The following is a 19,921-nucleotide window of genomic DNA, read 5'->3' as shown; positions in this document are numbered from 1 at the left end:
TGCAATATCCTTCTCCCAGGAGTGAGGAGGGAATGGGGATTTTGCAGTATCCTTCCCCTGGAGTGGGGTGGGAATGGAGATTTTGCAATATCCTTCCCCCAGGAGTGAGAAGGGAATGTGGATTTTGCAGTATCCTTCCCCCAGGAGTGGGGTGGGAATGGAGATTTTGCAATATCCTTCCCCTGGAGTGGAATGTGGATTTTGCAGTATCCTTCCCCTGCAGTGGGGTGGGAATGGAGATTTTGCAATATCCTTCCCCAGGAGTGAGAAGGAATGTGATTTTGCAGTATCCTTCCCCAGGAGTGGAATGGAGATTTTGCAATATCCTTCCCCTGGAGTGGAATGTGGATTTTGCAGTATCCTTCCCCTGGAGTGGGGTGGGAATGGAGATTTTGCAATATCCTTCTCCCAAGAGTGGGGTGGGAATGGGGATTTTGCAGTATCCTTCCCCTGGAGTGGGGTGGGAATGGAGATTTTGCAATATCCTTCTCCCAGGAGTGAGGAGGGAATGGGGATTTTGCAGTATCCTTCCCCTGGAGTGGGGTGGGAATGGAGATTTTGCAATATCCTTCCCCCAGGAGTGAGAAGGGAATGTGGATTTTGCAGTATCCTTCCCCCAGGAGTGGGGTGGGAATGGAGATTTTGCAATATCCTTCCCCTGGAGTGGAATGTGGATTTTGCAGTATCCTTCCCCTGGAGTGGGGTGGGAATGGAGATTTTGCAATATCCTTCTCCCAAGAGTGGGGAGGGAATGGGGATTTTGCAGTATCCTTCCCCTGGAGTGGGGTGGGAATGGAGATTTTGCAATATCCTTCCCCCAGGAGTGAGGAGGGAATGGGGATTTTGCAGTTTCCTTCCCCTGGAGTGGGGAGGGAATGGGGATTTTGCAATATCCTTCCCCCAGGAGTGAGGAAGGAATGGGGATTTTGCAATACCCTTCCCTTGCCATGCCCACCAAGCCACGCCCAGAGAACCAGTAGTAAAAAAAAATTGGATTTCACCACTGCATGGAAGGTGCACAAGCAAGCAAAGCGCATGGTATAAGGCAGGACGCATGCGCACGGCGAACCAGTGGCAAAAATATATGAAACCTACCGCTGAAATGACCTTCTTCATCTCCCCCACTTTTCCCCAACCATTGATAAAATAGATTCCACCTTTGATAATATTCCATATCTTCTTTCTGTTCAGTGTCAGTCTGTTCGCTTGCGACCTTCTGACGAGCAGAGTCAGTGGGGAAACCGGATTCACTTAACAACCGTGTCACTACCTAACTTCCACTTAACAACGGGGGCAAGAAAGGCCATTAAATGGGACAAAACTCACTTAACAGATGTCTCTTAGCAACCTAAATGGTGGGCGTATCTCCAGGGCTACTTGTACTAATTTCACGGCAGCGATTCACTTAACTCTGGCCAAAAAGCTCATAAAATGGGACAAACCTCATTTAGCAACAAATGGCTCACTTAGCAACAGAAATTTGAGACACATAAGACACGTCTATTTATCTGCGCAGGACTGGGCTAGGTTTTTAATCAAATGTAGTTTTAATGGGGTTTTATTATTTTAATTGTAAATTTTAATTCGGCCTTATCTAATAAGTTTTTTAATTAGTGTTTTATTTCTGTATTTATAGTTATGTATTGGCGTTTTAATAGGCTGTAAACCGCCCTGAGTCCCTTGGGAGATAGGGCGGTATAAAAATGTGATTAAATAAATAAAAATAAAAATAAAAATTTGGGGCTCCCTTGTGGTCGTAAGTCGAGGACCACCTATACCCCGCTTAATTTTTTTATTTTATTTTCACGAATGAAGGCGAATAGATTTTTTTTTTTTTGATTTTGCTTATTTCTTTGGCCGCGTTGGTATTTATAGAAAAAGAAAACCTTTATTCAGCACACACACAGAGCAATTATCAATTCTAAAAAGAAGGCTTTGCATCTTTGGATCGGTCAGCTGTTTCTATCACTCTAAAATTTCACCATCAGCCAAAACTCTCGTCGGAGCAGAATTCCAACCAAAACTGGATTCAGATTTTGTTTCTCTTTTTTTTTCCCCAAGAGGAAAAACAAAAGTATTCTTTCTTTTTTTTTTTAACTAAAGGTACGGTCTGTTGGGACAGCTGCCACGTTTCATAAGAAAAACGATCGCCTTTAAATAGTGTCTTCAGCCTTACATAGCCATTAAAAAAAATAGGAGCAGAATGTTCATTGCTTTCAACCCAATAATCGGAGTCCATTATTGGTAGAATAATTTTTTTTGTCCATTATTGGTAGAAAGTAGATTATTCAGCAGTCTGTAAATGCTGAACCAAGAGGAATCTACGTTCTTCCCCTGAAAATTGGCCTTAGGCCTCGGCATGGAAGCCTTCAGCTTTATGCGTCCATCAGAATTGCAAAACAGGAAGGGGTTGAAAGTCTCCAAAGATCCTTGCTGGATCAAGCGAGTTGGCTTTCTCTGGCCACATGGATGTGGCAGAAGAGGTGATCGGAGAGGGCTTTTTTTCGGCACGGCTGACCAGTCCTGGTGAGCCCTTGGCAGAAGGGCCTTAGAGAAGCTGAGCAGCTGGACCTGCAGTGGGGAAAACGAGAGATGAGGGTTTTAGCCAGGGGTGTCCAAACTTGGCTACTTTAAGACTTGTGACTTCAACTCCCAGAATTCCCCAGCTGGCCAAACTTGGCTACTTTAAGACTTGTAAACTTCAACTCCCAGAATTCCCCAACCAGCCAAACTTGGCGACTTTTAAGACTTTGTGGACTTCAACTCTTAAAGTTCCTAAAGTTCCTTTAAAGTTCTTAAAGTTCCTCAGCCTGAGGAACTCTGGGAGTTGAAGTCCACAAGTCTTAAAGGGACCAAGGTTGGAGACCCCTGCTCTAGGGGAAGGGGTTCACCAAACCTGGCCAGTTTAAAGCTGGTGGACTTCAACTCCCAGAACTCCCCAGCCAGCCATGCTGTGTGGGGAATTCTGGAAGTTGAAGTCCACTTCTCTTAAAAGACATTGGATCGGAATTCTGGGAGTTGAAATCCACCCATCTTAAAAGCATTTTGGATGCAGAATTCCAGAAGTAGAATACAGCCATCTTAAAACATGCTGGCTGAGGAATTCTGGTTTAGAATTTGGCAGGGGTTTCCTCTCCAAGCTTGCCATTAAGTACCCGAACGTTTCGTTACCAGGCTAGGTAACATCATCCATCTAGACCAGGGTTTCTCAACTGTTTTTCTCTGACGAAGAGCAGACCCAACATATTATTTGTACCCCGCCTTTATTATTTTTTAAAATAACTCAAGGTGGCAAACTCAACCAACACACCTTCCACTTCCTATTTTACCCACAACAATGACCCTGGGAGGTGGATTGGCCTGAGGAAGTGACTGGTCCAAAGTTACCCAGCTAGCTTCGGTGCCTAAGGTGGGACTAGAACTCCCAGTCTCCTGGTGATTGGCCCAAAGCAACCCAGTTGGCTTTCATGCCTAAGGCAGAACTAGAACTCACAGTCTCCTGGTTATTGGCCAAAGTCGCTCAGCTGGCTTCCATGGCTAAGGTGGAACTAGAACTCATTGTCTCCTGGTAATTGGCCCAAAGTCATTCAGCTGGCTTCCGTGACTAAGGCGGAACTAGAACTCCCAGTCTCCTGGTGATTGCCCAAAGTTACGCAGCTGGCTTCCGTGGCTAAGTTGGAACTAGAATTCCCAGTCTCCTGGTGACTGGCCCAAAGTCACCTGGCTGGCTTCCATGGCTTAGGCAGGACTAGAACTCACAGACTCCAGCTTTCTCACCAGGTGCCTTAGCCCCTGGACCAAACTGGCTGAAGAGCTACAGTGCAAACGGGAATGTAGCCGTATAGAGATTAAGAGGATGCGGATAAACATAGGTATTGCATGAGACCATCTATCTATTAGATTGAGCAAATCATGGCTTAATACGGTGCATGGATGCAGACAGAACATTTGTCGAGAGTTTGCTTTGACTCATATACCGGTCACTGCCAGCTCCCATACTTACACGTCGCTGAGCAAGGAATCGTTTAGCGAGGAGACTTGTGGGCTGGTTAAGGAGTTGAATGTTGAGCCCAGGTGAGGCCTGGATAGTTTCTCCAAGGTGGTCTGTTGGGGAACACAGAAGGAGGGCACATTTCCCCTTGTGACGCCATGCTCCATCTCAGCTTGTCTCTGGCCCATGGAGGGCAGAACTCAGAGAAGCACAGGGGTCTCTAACCTTGGCAATTTTAAGCCTGGAGGACTTCAACTCCCAGAATTCCCCAGCCAGCTTTGCTGGCTGGGGTATTCTGGGAGTTGAAATCCTCCAGGCTTAAAGCTGCCAAGGTTGGAGACCCCTGGGTTGGGGGGCATGGACACAAGGGATGGTCACGCAACAGACAGCACCCCCAGACCAGGAACCCTAAATGCTGGTTTGATAGGATGGCCTGGTTCCCACTTGGCTTCTCCAAGCAGGCCTAAGCATGAGCTGTCCAACCTGAGTCTCTAAGATAGCAATAGCACTTATATATCGCTTCTGTTGTGCCTCGCCCGCCCCCCTCTCCACAGCCGGGCCCCTCTCATCTCCTGTTATCTCAGCCAGAGACTGATAGTGCAGACAAAGGGCCTGGCATGCCTCCAGCCCCATCCTGGCACCATGCCCGGATAGACTGAGCAAGACAAATGGCCTGGCATGCCTCCAGCCCCCAGTCCTGGCACAGACTGAGCAAATAAACCTCCCCCCGACAGCATGTGAGCATGATGAACATGAAGCCAGTCACGAGCTAGAATTGCCGGCAGCTGGAGGGTGGACAGATCCCCGCTTCCGGAGAATGGAGAGGCGACGTCAGCAAAAGGAAGGGAGGGGCAGGCCTGGATAAGTGCTGAGTCATGGAGTCACACCACATGGCCTATATAAAGGATCTGCTTTCTGGCATTCTTTGAGTCAGGCAAAGTCTAATTTGGATTGCTGAAGTCACATCCGGTCTCCTGCCTGCCCTGAGAACTCTGACAGGACTTTGGCAAAGCTGCAGAGGCTTCGTGGCCATGTTTGATACAGACTTCCCTGACCCGGCCGTCAGAGGAGGAGTGGGACACGACAGCTTCACAGTGCTTTTACAGCCCTCCCTAAGCGATTTACAGAGTCAGCCTCTTGTCCCCAAACAATCTGGATCCTCATTTTACCCACCTCGGAAAGATGGAAGGCCGAGTCAACCTTGAGAAGGTGAGAATCAAACTGCTGGCAGTGGGCAGAGTTAAGCCTGCAATGCTGCATTCTAACCACTGCACCGCCAAGGAAGGGAGGGAGGGAGGGAGGACTAGCAATAGACTTATATACCACTTCAGAGTACTTCACAGCCCTCCCTAAGCGGTTTACAGAGTCAGCCTCTTGCCCCCAAACAATCTGGGTCCTCATTTTACCCACCTCGGAAGGATGGATGGAAGGCTGAGTCAAGCTGAACCTGGTGAGATCCGAACTGCCAAATTGCGGGCAGTCAGCAGAAGCAGCCCGCAGTACTGCACTCTGACCACTGCGCCAACATTCTCGCTTTTCCAAAAGGCACCTGGGGCTTTTTTAGATTTTCCTTGGATACGTTTCACTTCTCATCCAAGAACCTTCTCCAGTTCTTCTTCAGCTTCTTGGATGAGAAGTGAGACATTTTCAAGAAGAAAACCCAAGAAAGTCCAGTTGCCTTTTGGAAAAACATTGTTGTGCCTCGTCCTCCCTCCTCTCCTCAGCCGGGCCCCTCCCGTCTACACCCGGGCCTGCTATCAGACTCGGAGTCTGATAATGAAGATGAACGACCTGTCATGCCTCCAGCCCCCGGCCCTGGCCCCATGCCCGGACAGGATGTCAGGAATGAACAAACAAACCTCACTCCTACAGCGTTTGAGCAGGGAGCCAGCCACGTGCTGGAATTACCGACAGCAGATCCAGCTGAAGAGAATTCACAGTGGGAGGATCTTTGCTTCCGGAGATCTGAGAGGCGACGCCAGCAGATGGAAGGGAGGGGCAGGCCTGGATAAAAGCTGAGTCATGGAGCCACACCCCACAGCCTATATAAAGGACCTGCTTGTGGCATTCCAACCTTGAGTCAAGCAAAGTCTCATCTAGTTTGCTGAAGTCACAACTTGGACTCCTGCCTGCCCTGAGAAACCTGGAAGGAATTTGGCAAAGCTGCAGAGGCTTCGTTGCCACGCTTGATACGGACTTCCTAGACCCGGTCGTCGGAGTGGGAGGGGAACACGACAAACATCTTTGAAACAGCCATCATCATCATCATCACCTTTGTTTAACAACCCCATAATCCCTTGAGGGGTGGAGTCTGGGCAACTGAATGGAGCTAGCAGAATGTTTTACTGGCCTGATGCCCTTCCTGTCAACAATGCGGAGTTACATTCGGCAAATATATATTCTCACTGTGCCCAGAGAGAGAAACATCTGCCTCTACCTAGGATCGAACTCCCAGCCTCCTGATTGCGAGGCAAGAGCTCCACCTCTAGGCCACCGGACCACTCCATCTTTGGGACAGCCGTGACCTGGATAATTGAGAGTTTCCATAGACACGTGTTCAGCGCGAGTTTAGCTTTTGCAGCCGCAATCCTTTTCAAATTTGCAAGATTTTGTTCATGTAACCTTAACAATAAAATAGAACAGATCTACCTGCTTGGATTTTGTTGCTAGTCTTGACAAAATCACCCACACAAGATCATCACTCAGGCTGCATTGCAAAGTCATCCCAATTGAGATGACCTCTTTTTAGCAACACAACACCCCAATGGCCAGCGTGAGAACCTGGCCTGCGTCCCTACATCCACCCCCCAAGTCCCCGATTGGGACCCTTCTCACGCCCCACGCTCCAACCTCTCGGTTACCTCTGGTTTGTTGGCGCGGCTCAAATTCGGACGGCGCAAAGTTAGGCCAGGGAAGGAGGGACCCAGCGCCCTGCTCTCCTGCTCCCTTCCCCGGGTGGAAGCAAGGAGATCCCCCACTTTTGTTAGAGAGTCTTTTTCCAGAGGGAATCCATCTGTAAAAGACAACAGGGAGGGTTGGCAGAGGCAAGGCTTGGAATTCTGGCCCAGCCTTAATAAAAGCAAGAAACGGACTCCTTGTCACAAAAAAAAACAACCCTCTTGTGAATTAATGGCATTCACCCACCGAAAAGTCCAGGCAAAAGTCCTGCAAGGAGATAACGGCAGCAACAGACCTTATCAATTCCTTGCGATAATTGCCAGGCCGGGAGCTCCCAGCCCAAAGGCTGCAAATTAAGTTCTGGCAAGCAGTCTTTGTGGCACGAAACACAATGAGCAAAATCTTCAGAAATACGAACGGTTGTCTCCTACAACAACCACTCCCCTTTTCCTTCTATTTATTCCCCAGCCAGGGAGGGGCCATTCAGCGTCCACATCTGCTTTGCTTTCCGAGTTGTCTTCAGTTGTTCGCCTCTCCTAAGTGCTCTGCACGTACGTGCATCTGGAACAGGCCCCAGCTGTTCTTCCTCCTCACTCATTTCAGCCTCCAAAGGCAGCTGCCTCTCCCGTAGCTGGGAAATGTCAGACGGCCCTGGATCTACCTCTGCGTCCGACGCAGAGCATCCATCAGAGCCTTCCCCAGACTCCAGAACTGGCCCAAGTTTCTCCCCATCCTCCTCATCATCTGAGTCTGCCGCCAACTCCGCTGGCAGCTGGCACGCCACGATACCCGAGGTGATCCACAAATCCATTCTTTTCCTTGGCATTCCAGGACGTTTCTTGCCAGTGGAAGCTGCAACCGAGATTTGCAGTGGGGTCCTTTTGGTGCTCTCTCCGAGTTTGGTGGTTTTCTTGCAGGCGTTTCGTTTACCCAGCTAGGAAACGTCATCAGTTAGTCGCATGGCTGTAAAAGCGAATCTGGCCTCCGCCATGGACTTTGCTTGCCAGAAAGTCGCAAAATGGGATCAGCAACCAACATAAATAAGAATCAGTTGCCAAGCGTTTGAATTTCGATCAAGCGATCATGGGGAGATGCTACGATGGTTGTTAAGTGTGAAATATGGTTCTACGTCACTTTTCCAGCGCTGTTGTAACTTTGAATGGTCATTAAATGAATGGCTGTAAGAATAGAATAGAATAGAATAGAATAAAATAGAACAACTAGACACAAGAACAGTTTTTTCCCGAAGGCCATCACTCTGCTAAACAAATAATTCCCTCAACACTGTCAGACTATTTACTGAATCTGCACTACTATTAATCGTTTCATAGTTCCCATCACCAATCTCCTTCCACTTATGACTGTATGACTATAACTTGTTGCTGGCAATCCTTATGATTTATATTGATATATTGATCATCAATTGTGTTGTAAATGTTGTACCTTGATGAACGTATCTTTTCTTTTATGTACACTGAGAGCATCTGCACCAAGACAAATTCCTTGTGTGTCCAATCACACTTGGCCAATAAATTCTATTCTATTCTATTCTATTCTATTCTAGAATAGAATAGAATTTTTTATTGGCCAAGTGTGATTGGACACACAAGGAATTTGTCTTGGTGCAGATGCTCTCAGTGTACATAAAAGAAATAGAATAGAATAGAATAGAATAGAATAGAATAGAATAGAATAGAATAGAATAGAATAGAATAGAATTTTTTATTGGCCAAGTGTGATTGGACACACAAGGAATTTGTCTTGGTGCATAAGCTCTCAGTGTACATAAAAGAAAAGATACCTTCATCAAGGTACAACATTTACAACACAAATGATGGTCAATATATCAATATAAATCATAAGGATTGCCAGCAACAAAGTTACAGTCATAGAATAGAATAGAATAGAATTTTTTATTGGCCAAGTGTGATTGGACACACAAGGAATTTGTCTTGGTGCATATGCTCTCAGTGTACATAAAAGAAAAGATACGTTCATCAAGGTACAACATTTACAACACAATTGATGATCAATATATCAATATAAATCATAAGGATTGCCAGCAACAAGTTATAGTCATACAGTCATAAGTGGAAAGAGATTGGTGATAGGAACGATGAGAAGATTAATAGTAGTGCAGATTCAGTAAATAGTTTGACAGTGTTGAGGGAATTATTTGTTTAGCAGAGTGATGGCCTTCGGGAAAAAACTGTTCTTGTGTCTAGTTGTTCTGGTGTGCAGTGCTCTATAGCGTCGTTTTGAGGGTAGGAGTTGAAACAGTATGTCCTGATGTGAGGGATCTGTAAATATTTTCACGGCCCTCTTCTTGATTCGTGCAGTATACAGGTCCTCAATGGAAGGCAGGTTGGTAGCAATTATTTTTTCTGCAGTTCTAATTTTCCTCTGAAGTCTGTGTCTTTCTTGTTGGGTTGCAGAACCGAACCAGACAGTTATAGAGGTGCAAATGACAATAATTCCTCTGTAGAACTGGATCAGCAGCTCCTTGGGCAGTTTGAGCTTTCTGAGTTGGCGCAGAAAGAACATTCTTTGTTGTCCTTTTTTGATGATGTTTTTGATGTTAGCTGTCCATTTTAGATCTTGCGATATGATAGAACCTAGAAATTTAAAGGTTTCTACTGTTGATACTGTGTTGTCTAGTATTGTGAGAGGTGGAAGTATGGAAAGGTTTCTCCTAAAGTCTACCACCATTTCTACGGTTTTGAGTGTGTTCAGTTCCAGATTGTTTTGGTTGCACCACAAGGCTAGTCGTTCGACCTCTCATCTAAGTTGAGGCCTACCTGTATAGCTTCAAATGCCAGTATAGCAACAGCTCGTAGACTTATATATCACTTCACAGTGCTTTCCTGCTTTCTCTAAGCGGTTTACAGAGTCAGCCTCTTGCCCCCAACAATTTTGGTCCTCATTTTACCGACCTTGGAAGGATGGATGGAAGGCTGAGTCAACCTTGAGCCAGTGAGAATTGAACTGCTAGCGGTGGGCAGAGTCAGCCTGCAATACTGCATTCTAACCAGTACGCCACCATGGCCCACCCTTCCTCCTTCCCACCCTTCTTTAGCACTTAGCAATAGACTTATATACCGCTTCAGGCTGTTTTACAGCCTTCTCTAAGCGGTTTACAGAGTCAGCCTCCTGCCCCCAACAGTCTGGGTCCTCATTTTATCAACTTCAGAAGGATGGAAGGAGGAGTCAACCTTGAGGCGGTTAGAATCGAACTGCTGGCAGTGGGCAGTCTCCGCCTGCAGTACTGCATTCTAACCACTGTGCCACCACGGCTCTATGAAAGTACAGTAGTTCTCCACCAATCATTAAAATGCCACTTTGCATGTCAAACCTTCGTGGTTCACTTGCTGGTTGCAATTCTCCCAAGCCACTGTCTCAAGGCCGGGAGCACCTCTCAGCCTCCCCAACCCTAAAGACCCTCTTGTCCCCACCTCTACTCCAGCAGAGTTGCTCACCTGACAGGTAGCTCACCTCTTCCAGCTCATCCAGGAGGCCCACCTCATCTTCTCTGCAAAGAGGAACCAAGAACCATTTTAGGACAGGTTTCGGTAGCTGCATTTCCAGGATTTTTGCAAGCAGCTTGGAAAAGAATCACTCTTTTTAAAGCTGCAGACCAGTTTTTCGACAGGTTGAAATAGAATTGTCCCAAAGGTGCTTTTTCAAAAGGCATTGATTTTTTTCCTTGAAGGGGTTTTCCTTCTCATCTAAGAATTGAATCTATTTTTTTTCTCTCTCTCTTGTCTCTCTCTCTCGCTATCTATCTATATCTCTCTTTTTATATCATCTGTGAATCTTTTATTTATCCTGTCTGTCTCTGTCTCTTTCACTATCTCTTTATCACTCCATCCATTCATTGTATCATCTATCTTATCTATCAACTGTCTAATTTATGTATCTCTTTCTTTCATCTATCTATCTGTCCATCATTCATCCATCTCATCTGTCTATTGTCTATCGATCTCATTTATCATTCTATCTCTATACCTACCGTGGTCCCTGAAAATAAGACCCTGCCTTATATTTTTTTGAGCCCTGAAATAAGTGCTTGGCCTTATTGCCATGCGCTCAAAAAGCCCGATTGGGCTTATCAGGGGAGGTCTTATTTTGGGGGAAACAGGGTATCACTCCATCACTATCAATCACTCTATATCTATCATTCTATATCTATCACTCTATATCTATCTATCTATCTATCTATCTATCTATCTATCTATCTATCTATCTATCTATCTATCTATCTATCTATCAGTCGCCACGATGTAAAAAAGATGTTGAGACTCTAGAAAGAGTGCAGAGAAGAGCAACAAAGATGATTAGGGGACTGGAGGCTTAAACATATGAATAATGGTTGCAGGAACTGGGTATGTCTAGTTTAATAAAAAGAAGGACTAGGGGAGACATGATAGCAGTGTTCCAATATCTCAGGGGCTGCCACAAAGAAGAGAGAGTCAAACTATTCTCCAAAGCACCTGAGGGTAGAACAAGAAGCAATGGGTGGAAACTGATCAAGGAAAGAAGCAACTTAGAACTGAGGAGAAATTTCCTGATGGTTAGAACAATTAATAAGTGGAACGACTTGCCTGCAGAAGTTGTGAATGCTCCAACACTGGAAATTTTTAAGAAAATGTTGGATAACCATCTGTCTGAGATGGTGTAGGGTTTCCTGCCTGGGCAGGGGGTTGGACTAGAAGGCCTCCAAGGTCCCTTCCAACTCTGATGTTATATATTATATTATATTATATTATATTATATTATATTATATTATATTATATTATATTATATTATATTATATTATATTATATTATATTATATTATATTATATTATATTATATTATATTATATTATATTATATCTATCTATCTATCTATCTATCTATCTATCTTTCTTTCTTTCTAGATATCTATCATCTCTCCATCTATCCATCCAGCTATATCTATCTATCTATCTATCTATTAAATTTAGTTGCCTTCGATCTCATATCCAAGGACTCAAATGAACATCCAACAATGGAAAGAAACTGGCCTGTAACCTCTCCAAGTGGCGGACACAACCGAATGGTCAAAACCACAAGGCCATAGAATTCTTTCCCTGTCAGTGCTAAGACTGACTTATACAGGACACCCAGCATGCAGTTCAAAAACAAACGTTAGAAGTTTACAGAATGGACAGTCGGTGCATTCTCGCCTCCCGTTTTCCTACCTATCAGGAGTGGAGGTAACCCGGCAGCGCTCGGCTGGCTTAAGCCCCACTTTGCAAGCAGAAGTCTCTGGAGCCTTGCGGGAAAGGGGCAAAGGTGCCCGGCGGGGTCCCTGTTTCCTGTATTTCAGAGCAGGGCCACAGATTCTTTCTAGGAGCATATTAACTGCAAGGGAGGAAGAAATGAAAAATGTTGTTCCTTGTATTTCTAGCCCACCTGGAATTCATTTTTAAATCGTCAAGTTTTTGGTTCTAAACCTGCTTGGGACATGAACGCCGGTGGGGTGACTTTGGACCTATCACCGGGAGACAGTGAGCTCTAGTCTTGCCTTCGGCACAAAAGCCAACTAGATGACGTTGGGCCAATCAACAGGAGACCTCTGTGGTTCAGACTGGTAAGACAGTCTGTTATTAACAGCAGCTGCTTGCAATTACTGCAGGATCAAGTCCCACCAGGCCCAAGGTTGACTCAGCCTTCCATCCTTTATAAGGTAGGTAAAATGAGGACCCAGATTGTTGGGGGCAATAAGTTGACTTTGTATATAAATATACAAATGGATGAAGACTATTGCTAACATAGTGTAAGCCGCCCTGAGTCTTTGGAGAAGGGCGGGATATAAATGCAAATAAAAAACAAAAGAAAACAGTGAGTTCTAGTCCCATCTTGGGCACAAAAATCAACTGGGTGATTTTGGGACAATCACCAGGAGACAGTGAATTCTAGTCCCGCCTTAGGCACGAAAGTTGGCTGGGTGACCTTGGGCCATTCACCAGGTGACTGTGAGTTCCAGTTCTGCCTTAGCCATGAAATCCAACTGGGTGCCTTTGGACCAGTCCCTCTCTCTAAACCCAGCCTACCTCACAGGGTTGTTGTGGGGAAACTCGGAAGAAGGAATATTAAGTATGTTCGCAGCCTTGAGTTATTTATAAAAATACTAAAGGCCAGATTTTTAAAAAAAATCCAATGTCTCTAGATAGATAGCTAAAGAAATTGAATAACACTGATCTATCAGCCTTCTTAAACGAAACTCATTTTGCAATCCAACACTCAACCATGGATGAAAACCTAGCATGGGGGTTTTAACTGCTCTGAAAACAGATCAATTTCCCAACCACCCGGCGCCTCTGGAAAACATAACCAAGGAATCTATAACTCCCCCCACCAAACTCTCAGCTGCGGCCCGAAAGCCCAGCAAAAATAGATTAGAAATCACAATTTAGAATTTGACAGAAAGGAAAAAGTACACTTTACTCTCCAGGGAATAAACTGGATTGCTTTCAACAAGCCAACAATTAATTCTGATCCCAGAGTGACCCCCACAGATATTCCATAGTCTTTACTTTTCCTGACTGAGAATTGGTAAAAGCTGGGATGGGTTGAGTACTGTAGTGTAGATTTCCTATAGCAGAAATGTGCCCAGAATTTTAAAAATGTGAGCTACGGCTCAGCCAGAAAAAGAGAATACCGCAAAGGATTTTTCCAAGATTTGGAAAAGCCTCCTTAGCCAGGCGCAATGTATCTGTTTTCAGAACAGTGAGTTACAATCTCACTTACTACTTTTATAATTTTATCTACATGTATACTTTAAACTTCTTGGTTTGGCCAGGTGTGGTTGGACACACAAGGAATTTGTCCAGTTTTCGGCAAAACTATGCCATAACAAACAACGGATTTGCTGAATAACTGACGAATTTGGAGAACGATGGCAGCATTGGCTTAAGGACCGTGGCGTTCACTTTATAACTGCAGGATTCTCACTTATGACCGCTCTGTTCGCTTAACAATTGCTGCAAAAAAAACCCATCATAAAATCAGATTGGTCATATGGGCCTCTGTGGCTCAGGCTGCTAATGCAGTCTGTTATTAACATCAGCTGCTTGCAATTACTGCAGGTTCTAGTCCCACCAGGCCCAAGGTTGACTCAGCCTTCCACCCTTTATAAGGTAGGTAAAATGAGGACCCAGATTGTTGGGGGCAATAAAGTTGACTTTGTATATAATATACAAATAGAATGAAGACTATTGCTAACATAGTGTAAGCCGCCCTGAGTCTTCGGAGAAGGGCGGGATATAAATGCAAATAAATAAATAAATAAAAAACTTTAATGCTTAATTTATGGCAGAGGTTTCCGCACTTGGCCACTTTAAGACTTTGTGGACTTTGACTCCCAGAATTCCCCAGCCAACATGGCCGGCTGGGGAATTCTGGGAGTTGAAGTCCACAAGTCTAAAATAGCCAAGTTTGGCCAGCTGGGGAATTCTGGGAGTTGAAGTCCACAAGTCTTAAAGTAGCCAAATTTGGCTGGCTGGGGAATTCTGGGAGTTGAAGTTATCAGTGTTAAAATGGCCAGGTTTGGCTAGCTGAGGAATTCTGGGAGCTGAAGTCCACAAGTCTTAAAGGAGCCATGTTTGAGACCTCTGATTTAAGTCCTGGCACATAAAATGGGCTTTGGGGCTGAGCTTACAAGTTGCGGAAAAACCCTGGCGCGCGATGTAAACTTTCGAGTCATCAGCTAGGCTGAAACCAAAGAAACCCTGTCTCAAAACCCGCCACCTGGTGGCTTAACAGACTAATGCAGTCTGTTATTAACACATCTGCTTGCAATTACTGCAGGTTCTAGTCCCACCAGGCCCAAGGTTGACTCAGCCTTCCATCCTTTATAAGGTAGGTAAAATGAGGACCCAGATTGTTGGGGGCAATAAGTTGACTTTGTATATAATATACAAATAGAATGAAGACTATTGCTAACATAGTGTAAGCCGCCCTGAGTCTTCGGAGAAGGGCAGGATATAAATACAAATAATAAAAAAAAATCTTGCCTGCCACAGACAACACCAAGAGGCCGGTGAGAGACTTGAACCCCAAGGAGAAGGTGTGGTGGAGCTCAAAGAGGGCGTTTGCCACAACCACGACCAGCAGCAGGACACGGGATGCCCCAGGGACCTGCAGGAAAGTCATGACGAGCGCAGCCAGGAGGAAGTAGACCAGGTGCAGGAGACAGGTATAGATGGAGCTCAAGCTGAACCCTGCAAGACACGGGAGGCGCAACGTTTTTTTCATCGGGGTTGCCATGTGGGGTTTGGCTTAACAATAACAACAACAGAGTTGGAAGGGACCTTGGAGGCCTTCTAGTCCAACCCCCTGCCCAGGCAGGAAACCTTACACCATCTCAGACAGATGGTTATTCAACATTTTCTTAAAAATTTCCAGTGTTGGAGCATTCACAACTTCTGCAGGCAAGTCGTTCCACTTATTAATTGTTCTCACTGTCAGGAAATTTCCCCTTAGTTCTAAGTTGCATCTCTCCTTGATTAGTTTTCACCCATTGCTTCTTGTTCTACCCTCAGGTGCTTTGGAGAACAGCTTGACTCCCTCTTCTTTGGGGCAGCCCCTGAGATATTGGAAGACTGCTATCATGTCTCCCCTGGTCCTTCTTTTCATTAAACTAGACATGCCCAGTTCCTGCAACGGTTCATCGTATGTTTTAGTCTCCAGTCCCCTAATCATCTTTGCTCTTCTTCTCTGCGCTTTTTCTAGATTCTCAACATATTTTTAGTGTGGTGACCAAGAGTGGATGCAGAATTCCAAGTGTGGCCTTACCAAGGCATTATAAAGTGGTCTTAACACTTCACGTGATCTTGATTCTATCCCTCTGTTTATGCAGCCCAGAACTGTGTTGGCTTTTTTGGCAGCTGCTGCACACTGCGGGCTCATATCTAAATGGTTGTCCACTAGGACTCCAAGATCCCTCTCACAGTTACTACTATTGAGCAAGGTACCACATATACAGTACCGGTGCATTTTGTTTTTTTTGCTTACAAAACATAACTTGGGAAGATCGGGAAACGAAGTCCACAGGATTAAGAGCGTTTTAACTAACATTTTTCCCATCTGCAAAGCCACTTTGGAAAACCTTGAAGAGGTCCCTTCCAGCAGCTGAGAGCTACTACTAAACACAAAACAAAAGACAATAAAAGTTCTTCAAACTCAGAAAATAAGCACCTTGTCTCCTTTAGAATATTTGTAGCTCAGGGCTGAACGGTGGTACTCTCTAAGCTTGGTTGTTTTCTTGCAGATGGTTCATTACCAAACTAGGTAACATCATGAGTGCTGGAAGTGAGTGGGGTGTGTGGAGAGGAGGAGGAGGAGGAGGAGGAAGTAGCTTGTGGGGTTCTTGGTGCTCTCTGAGCTTAGTTCTTTTCTTGAAGACATTTCATTACCCACCTAGGTAACATCATCAGTGCTGGAAGGGATTGGAGGAGGAGGACTGTGGGGTTCTTGGCACTCTCTGAGCTTGCTTGTTTTCTTGCAGATGTTTCATTACCCAATTAGATAACATCATCAATGCTAGTAATGTGTACTGTAGCTACTGTAGTTAATACTACACTAGTGTAGCTATGTAGCTACCGGTAGCTAGTGTGGTACTAGCTACAAGCAGCTTGTTTGTCTGTCCGCATTTCACATGTATATATTTGCTGAAGCAATAAGGCAATATACTAAATATTGTAAACAGACAAGATTGTACAGAATATTAGAAACTGGAAAGTTGGTGAAGACGTATTCCTCTATCAAATTTTGCTGCTTCTCCCTTAGAAAATATTTGAAAAATGTTGGATAATAAAGTATTTGGGGCTCTAACTTCCCTTATTAATTCAACCCTTTGAATTTTAGAATCGAAGGTGAATTTTCAGCAAACCAACCAACACCAGATAACTTGTAGATCAGTGATTTCCCACCTTGGCAACGTCAAGTTGTATGGACTACAACTCCCAGAATTCCACAGCCAGTTACGCTAGCTGGGGAATTCTGGGAGTTAAAACCCAAACATCTTCAAATTGCCAAGATGTGGGGGGGGGGGAGAAGAGAAAAATAACGGTTGCAGGAACTGGGTATGCCTAGTTTAATGAAAAGAAGGACTAGGGGAGACATGATAGCTGTGTTCCAATATCTCAGGGGCTGCCATAAAGAAGAAAGAGTCAAGCTATTCTCCAAAGCATCTGAGGGTAGAACAAGAAGCAATGGGTGGAAACTAATCAAGGAGAGAAGTAACTTAGAACTAAGGAGAAATTTCCTGACAGTTAGAACAATTAATAAGTGGAACAACTTGCCTGCAGAAATTGTAAATGCTCCAACACTGGAAATTTTTAAGAAAATGTTGGATAGCCATTTGTCTGAAATGGTGTAGGGTTTCCTGCCTGGGCAGGGGGTATGACTAGAAGACCTCCAAGGTCCCTTCCAATTCTGATATTATTATTATTATTATTATTATTATTATTATTATTATTATTATTATTATTATTATTATTATTATTATTATTATTACTTTCCTTTCAAGGATGTTGTCACAACAGACATAAAACCCAGGCGGAGATTCGATTGTGCCATGGCAGCTGCCGTCTTGTCATCTAGTCCAGGGGTCTCCAACCTTGGCAACTTTAAGACTTGTGGACTCTGGGAGTTGAAGTCCACAAGTCTTAAAGTTGCCAAAATTGGAGACCCCTGATCTAGTCCAACCCCCTGCCCAAGCAGGAGACCCTACATCTGTCTCTCCCTAGGATTGAACTCACAACCTCCTGATTGTGAGGCAAGAGGTCCACCTCTAGTCCACAGCAAGAGACATCTTACCTGCCCAGGTTATGAATCTCTGGATGTGCTGCAATCGCCCTTCCACCTTGGTCTGCATCTGCTCCATGGTTTGAAGGACCAGCCCAAAAGTTTCGTTCATCTTCCTCAGTTTCCCCAGTAACTCATCATGGTACAAAGTGGTTTGCTTCTGATAGGCCAGGAACAAGTCCACATTGGTATCTGGAAGACGAGAAAGAAGGTCTTGGGCCCCATAGAAAGGCAACTGGGCCTCAACTCAACTGAGTCCTCTCCAACCTCAAGTTATTTATTTATTTATTTATTTATTATATTTGTATACCGCCCATCTCCCGAAGGACTCAAGGCGGTTCACAGCCAATAAAACAACAGAAAAACATATAATACATATAAAACAGCAAAAGAATAGAAAATTAATTCAATTGATGGCCTAAAACTTTTAAATACAAATTTAAAACCCCGTTTAAAACCCCTGATTTAAAAACCAATTTAAAACTACGTTCACGCTAGTCCTGCTCTTCGAAACAGCAATGTCTTCAGCTCGCGGCGGAAGGACTTGAGGTCGGGGAGTTGACGAAGCCCCAGAGGGACCTCATTCCAGAGGGTAGGAGCCCCCACAGAGAAGGCCCTCCCCCGACATTGTTTAGCTGATGGTATCCGAAGGAGGCCCTCTCTGTGAGAGCGCACTGGTCGGTGAGAGGCTAATGGTGGCAGTAGGCGGTCCCGTAGATACCCCGGCCCTAAGCCATGGAGCGCTTTAAAGGTGATAACAAGTACCTTGAAGTGAACCCGGAAGACCACCGGGAGCCGGTGCAGATTACGCAGGAGGGGTGTTATATGGGAGCCACAAGGAGCTCCCTCTATCACCTGCGCAGCCGCATTCTGGACCAGTTGGAGTCTCCGGGTACCCTTCAAGGGGAGCCCCATGTAGAGAGCATTACAGTAGTCCAGGCGGGATGTAACAAAGGCATGAGCGACCATGCATAAGGAAGCCCGATCCAGAAAGGGGCGTAACTGGTGTATCAGGCGAACCTGATGAAAAGCTCCCCTGGTGACGGCCGTCATATGATCTTCTAAAGACAGCCGTGCATCCAGGAGGACGCCCAGATTGCGAGCCCTTTCCGTGGGGGCCAATAGCTCGCCCCCAATGGTCAGCGATGGAATTAGCTGACTGTACCAGGCCGCCGGCATCCACAGCCACTTGGTCTTAGTGGGATTGAATCTGAGTCTGTTCCTCCCCATCCAGACCCGTGCGGCCTCCAGGCACTGGGACATCACTTCAACAGCCTCATTGGGGTGGTTAGGGGTGGAAATATAGAGCTGAGTATCATCAGCGTATAGATGACAACTCACCCCAAGACCACGGATGATCTCACCCAGCGGCTTCATATAGATGTTGAACAGAAGAGGCGAGAGAACCGACCCTTGCGGCACCCCACATAAGAGGTGCCTCGGGGTCGATCTCTGTCCCCCCGTCAACACCGTCTGCGACCGGTCGGAGAGGTAGGAGGAGAACCACTGATGAACAGTGCCCCCCACTCCAAGTCCCCCGAGCCAGCACAGCAGGATACCATGATCAATGGTATCAAAAGCCGCTGAGAGATCTAATAGGACCAGGACAGAGGAACAACCTCTGTCCCGAGCCCTCAAGGATCTTCTTGAGATCCTCAAGTTCTTCTAAGCATGGTAGACTTCCATCCCTGCCATCACCCTGTGTAGGAATGAGAGAACTGTGGGGTCCTTGGTGCCCTCTGAGCTTGGTGGGGGTTTTTTTTTTGCAGATGTTTCATTACCCAACCTGGTAACATCTTCAGAACTGGAAGGGAGGAGCAGAGAAGAGCAGATTAGCAGAGAAGAGGAAGAGGAGGAGGAGGAGGTGATATGGGGTCCTTGGTGCTCTCTAACCTTGATTATTTTCTTTCAGATGTTTGATTACCAACCTAGGTAACATCATTAGTGGTAGAAGGGTTTGTGGAGTAGAGGAAGAGGAGGAGAAGAAAACTATGGGGTCCTTAGTATTTTCCCAGCTTCACTGTTTTCCTGAAGATATTTCATTATTTATTTATTTATTTATTTATTTATTGTTTATATTTATATACCGCCCTATCTCCCAAAGGACTCAGGGCGGTTTACAGGCATTTAAAAGCAAGAAATACAATAAATACAATTCTAAAAACAATTAAAAAACTTATTCAAAAGCCTTAATTAAAAAT

The 19,921-nt window shown here is 45.2% G+C and overlaps 1 protein-coding gene across 6 annotated transcripts in view; it reads left to right on the top strand.

Annotated features, from left to right (window-relative positions):
- GFUS (GDP-L-fucose synthase) overlaps nucleotides 1-19,921 on the top strand; it is a 107,143-nt gene that overhangs the window by 45,129 nt on the left and 42,093 nt on the right. The window contains exon 11 of one of the 6 annotated variants that reach the window (XM_058174385.1): nucleotides 14,936-15,131. The exons of the other annotated variants lie outside the window; for them this stretch is intronic. Within the exon in view, the coding sequence (XP_058030368.1) occupies nucleotides 14,936-15,090 (155 nt within the window). The 3' untranslated portion in view covers nucleotides 15,091-15,131. Of the gene's footprint in view, nucleotides 1-14,935; nucleotides 15,132-19,921 lie in introns of those variants that run through there. 6 annotated transcript variants of the gene reach the window in all.

Source organism: Ahaetulla prasina, chromosome 3 (genome assembly GCF_028640845.1).
Source record: "Ahaetulla prasina isolate Xishuangbanna chromosome 3, ASM2864084v1, whole genome shotgun sequence".
In the NCBI taxonomy this organism is placed as follows: Eukaryota; Metazoa; Chordata; class Lepidosauria; order Squamata; family Colubridae; genus Ahaetulla; species Ahaetulla prasina.
The sequence above is the reverse complement of the archived record's forward strand: the minus strand, read 5'-3'. Positions and strand labels throughout refer to the sequence as shown.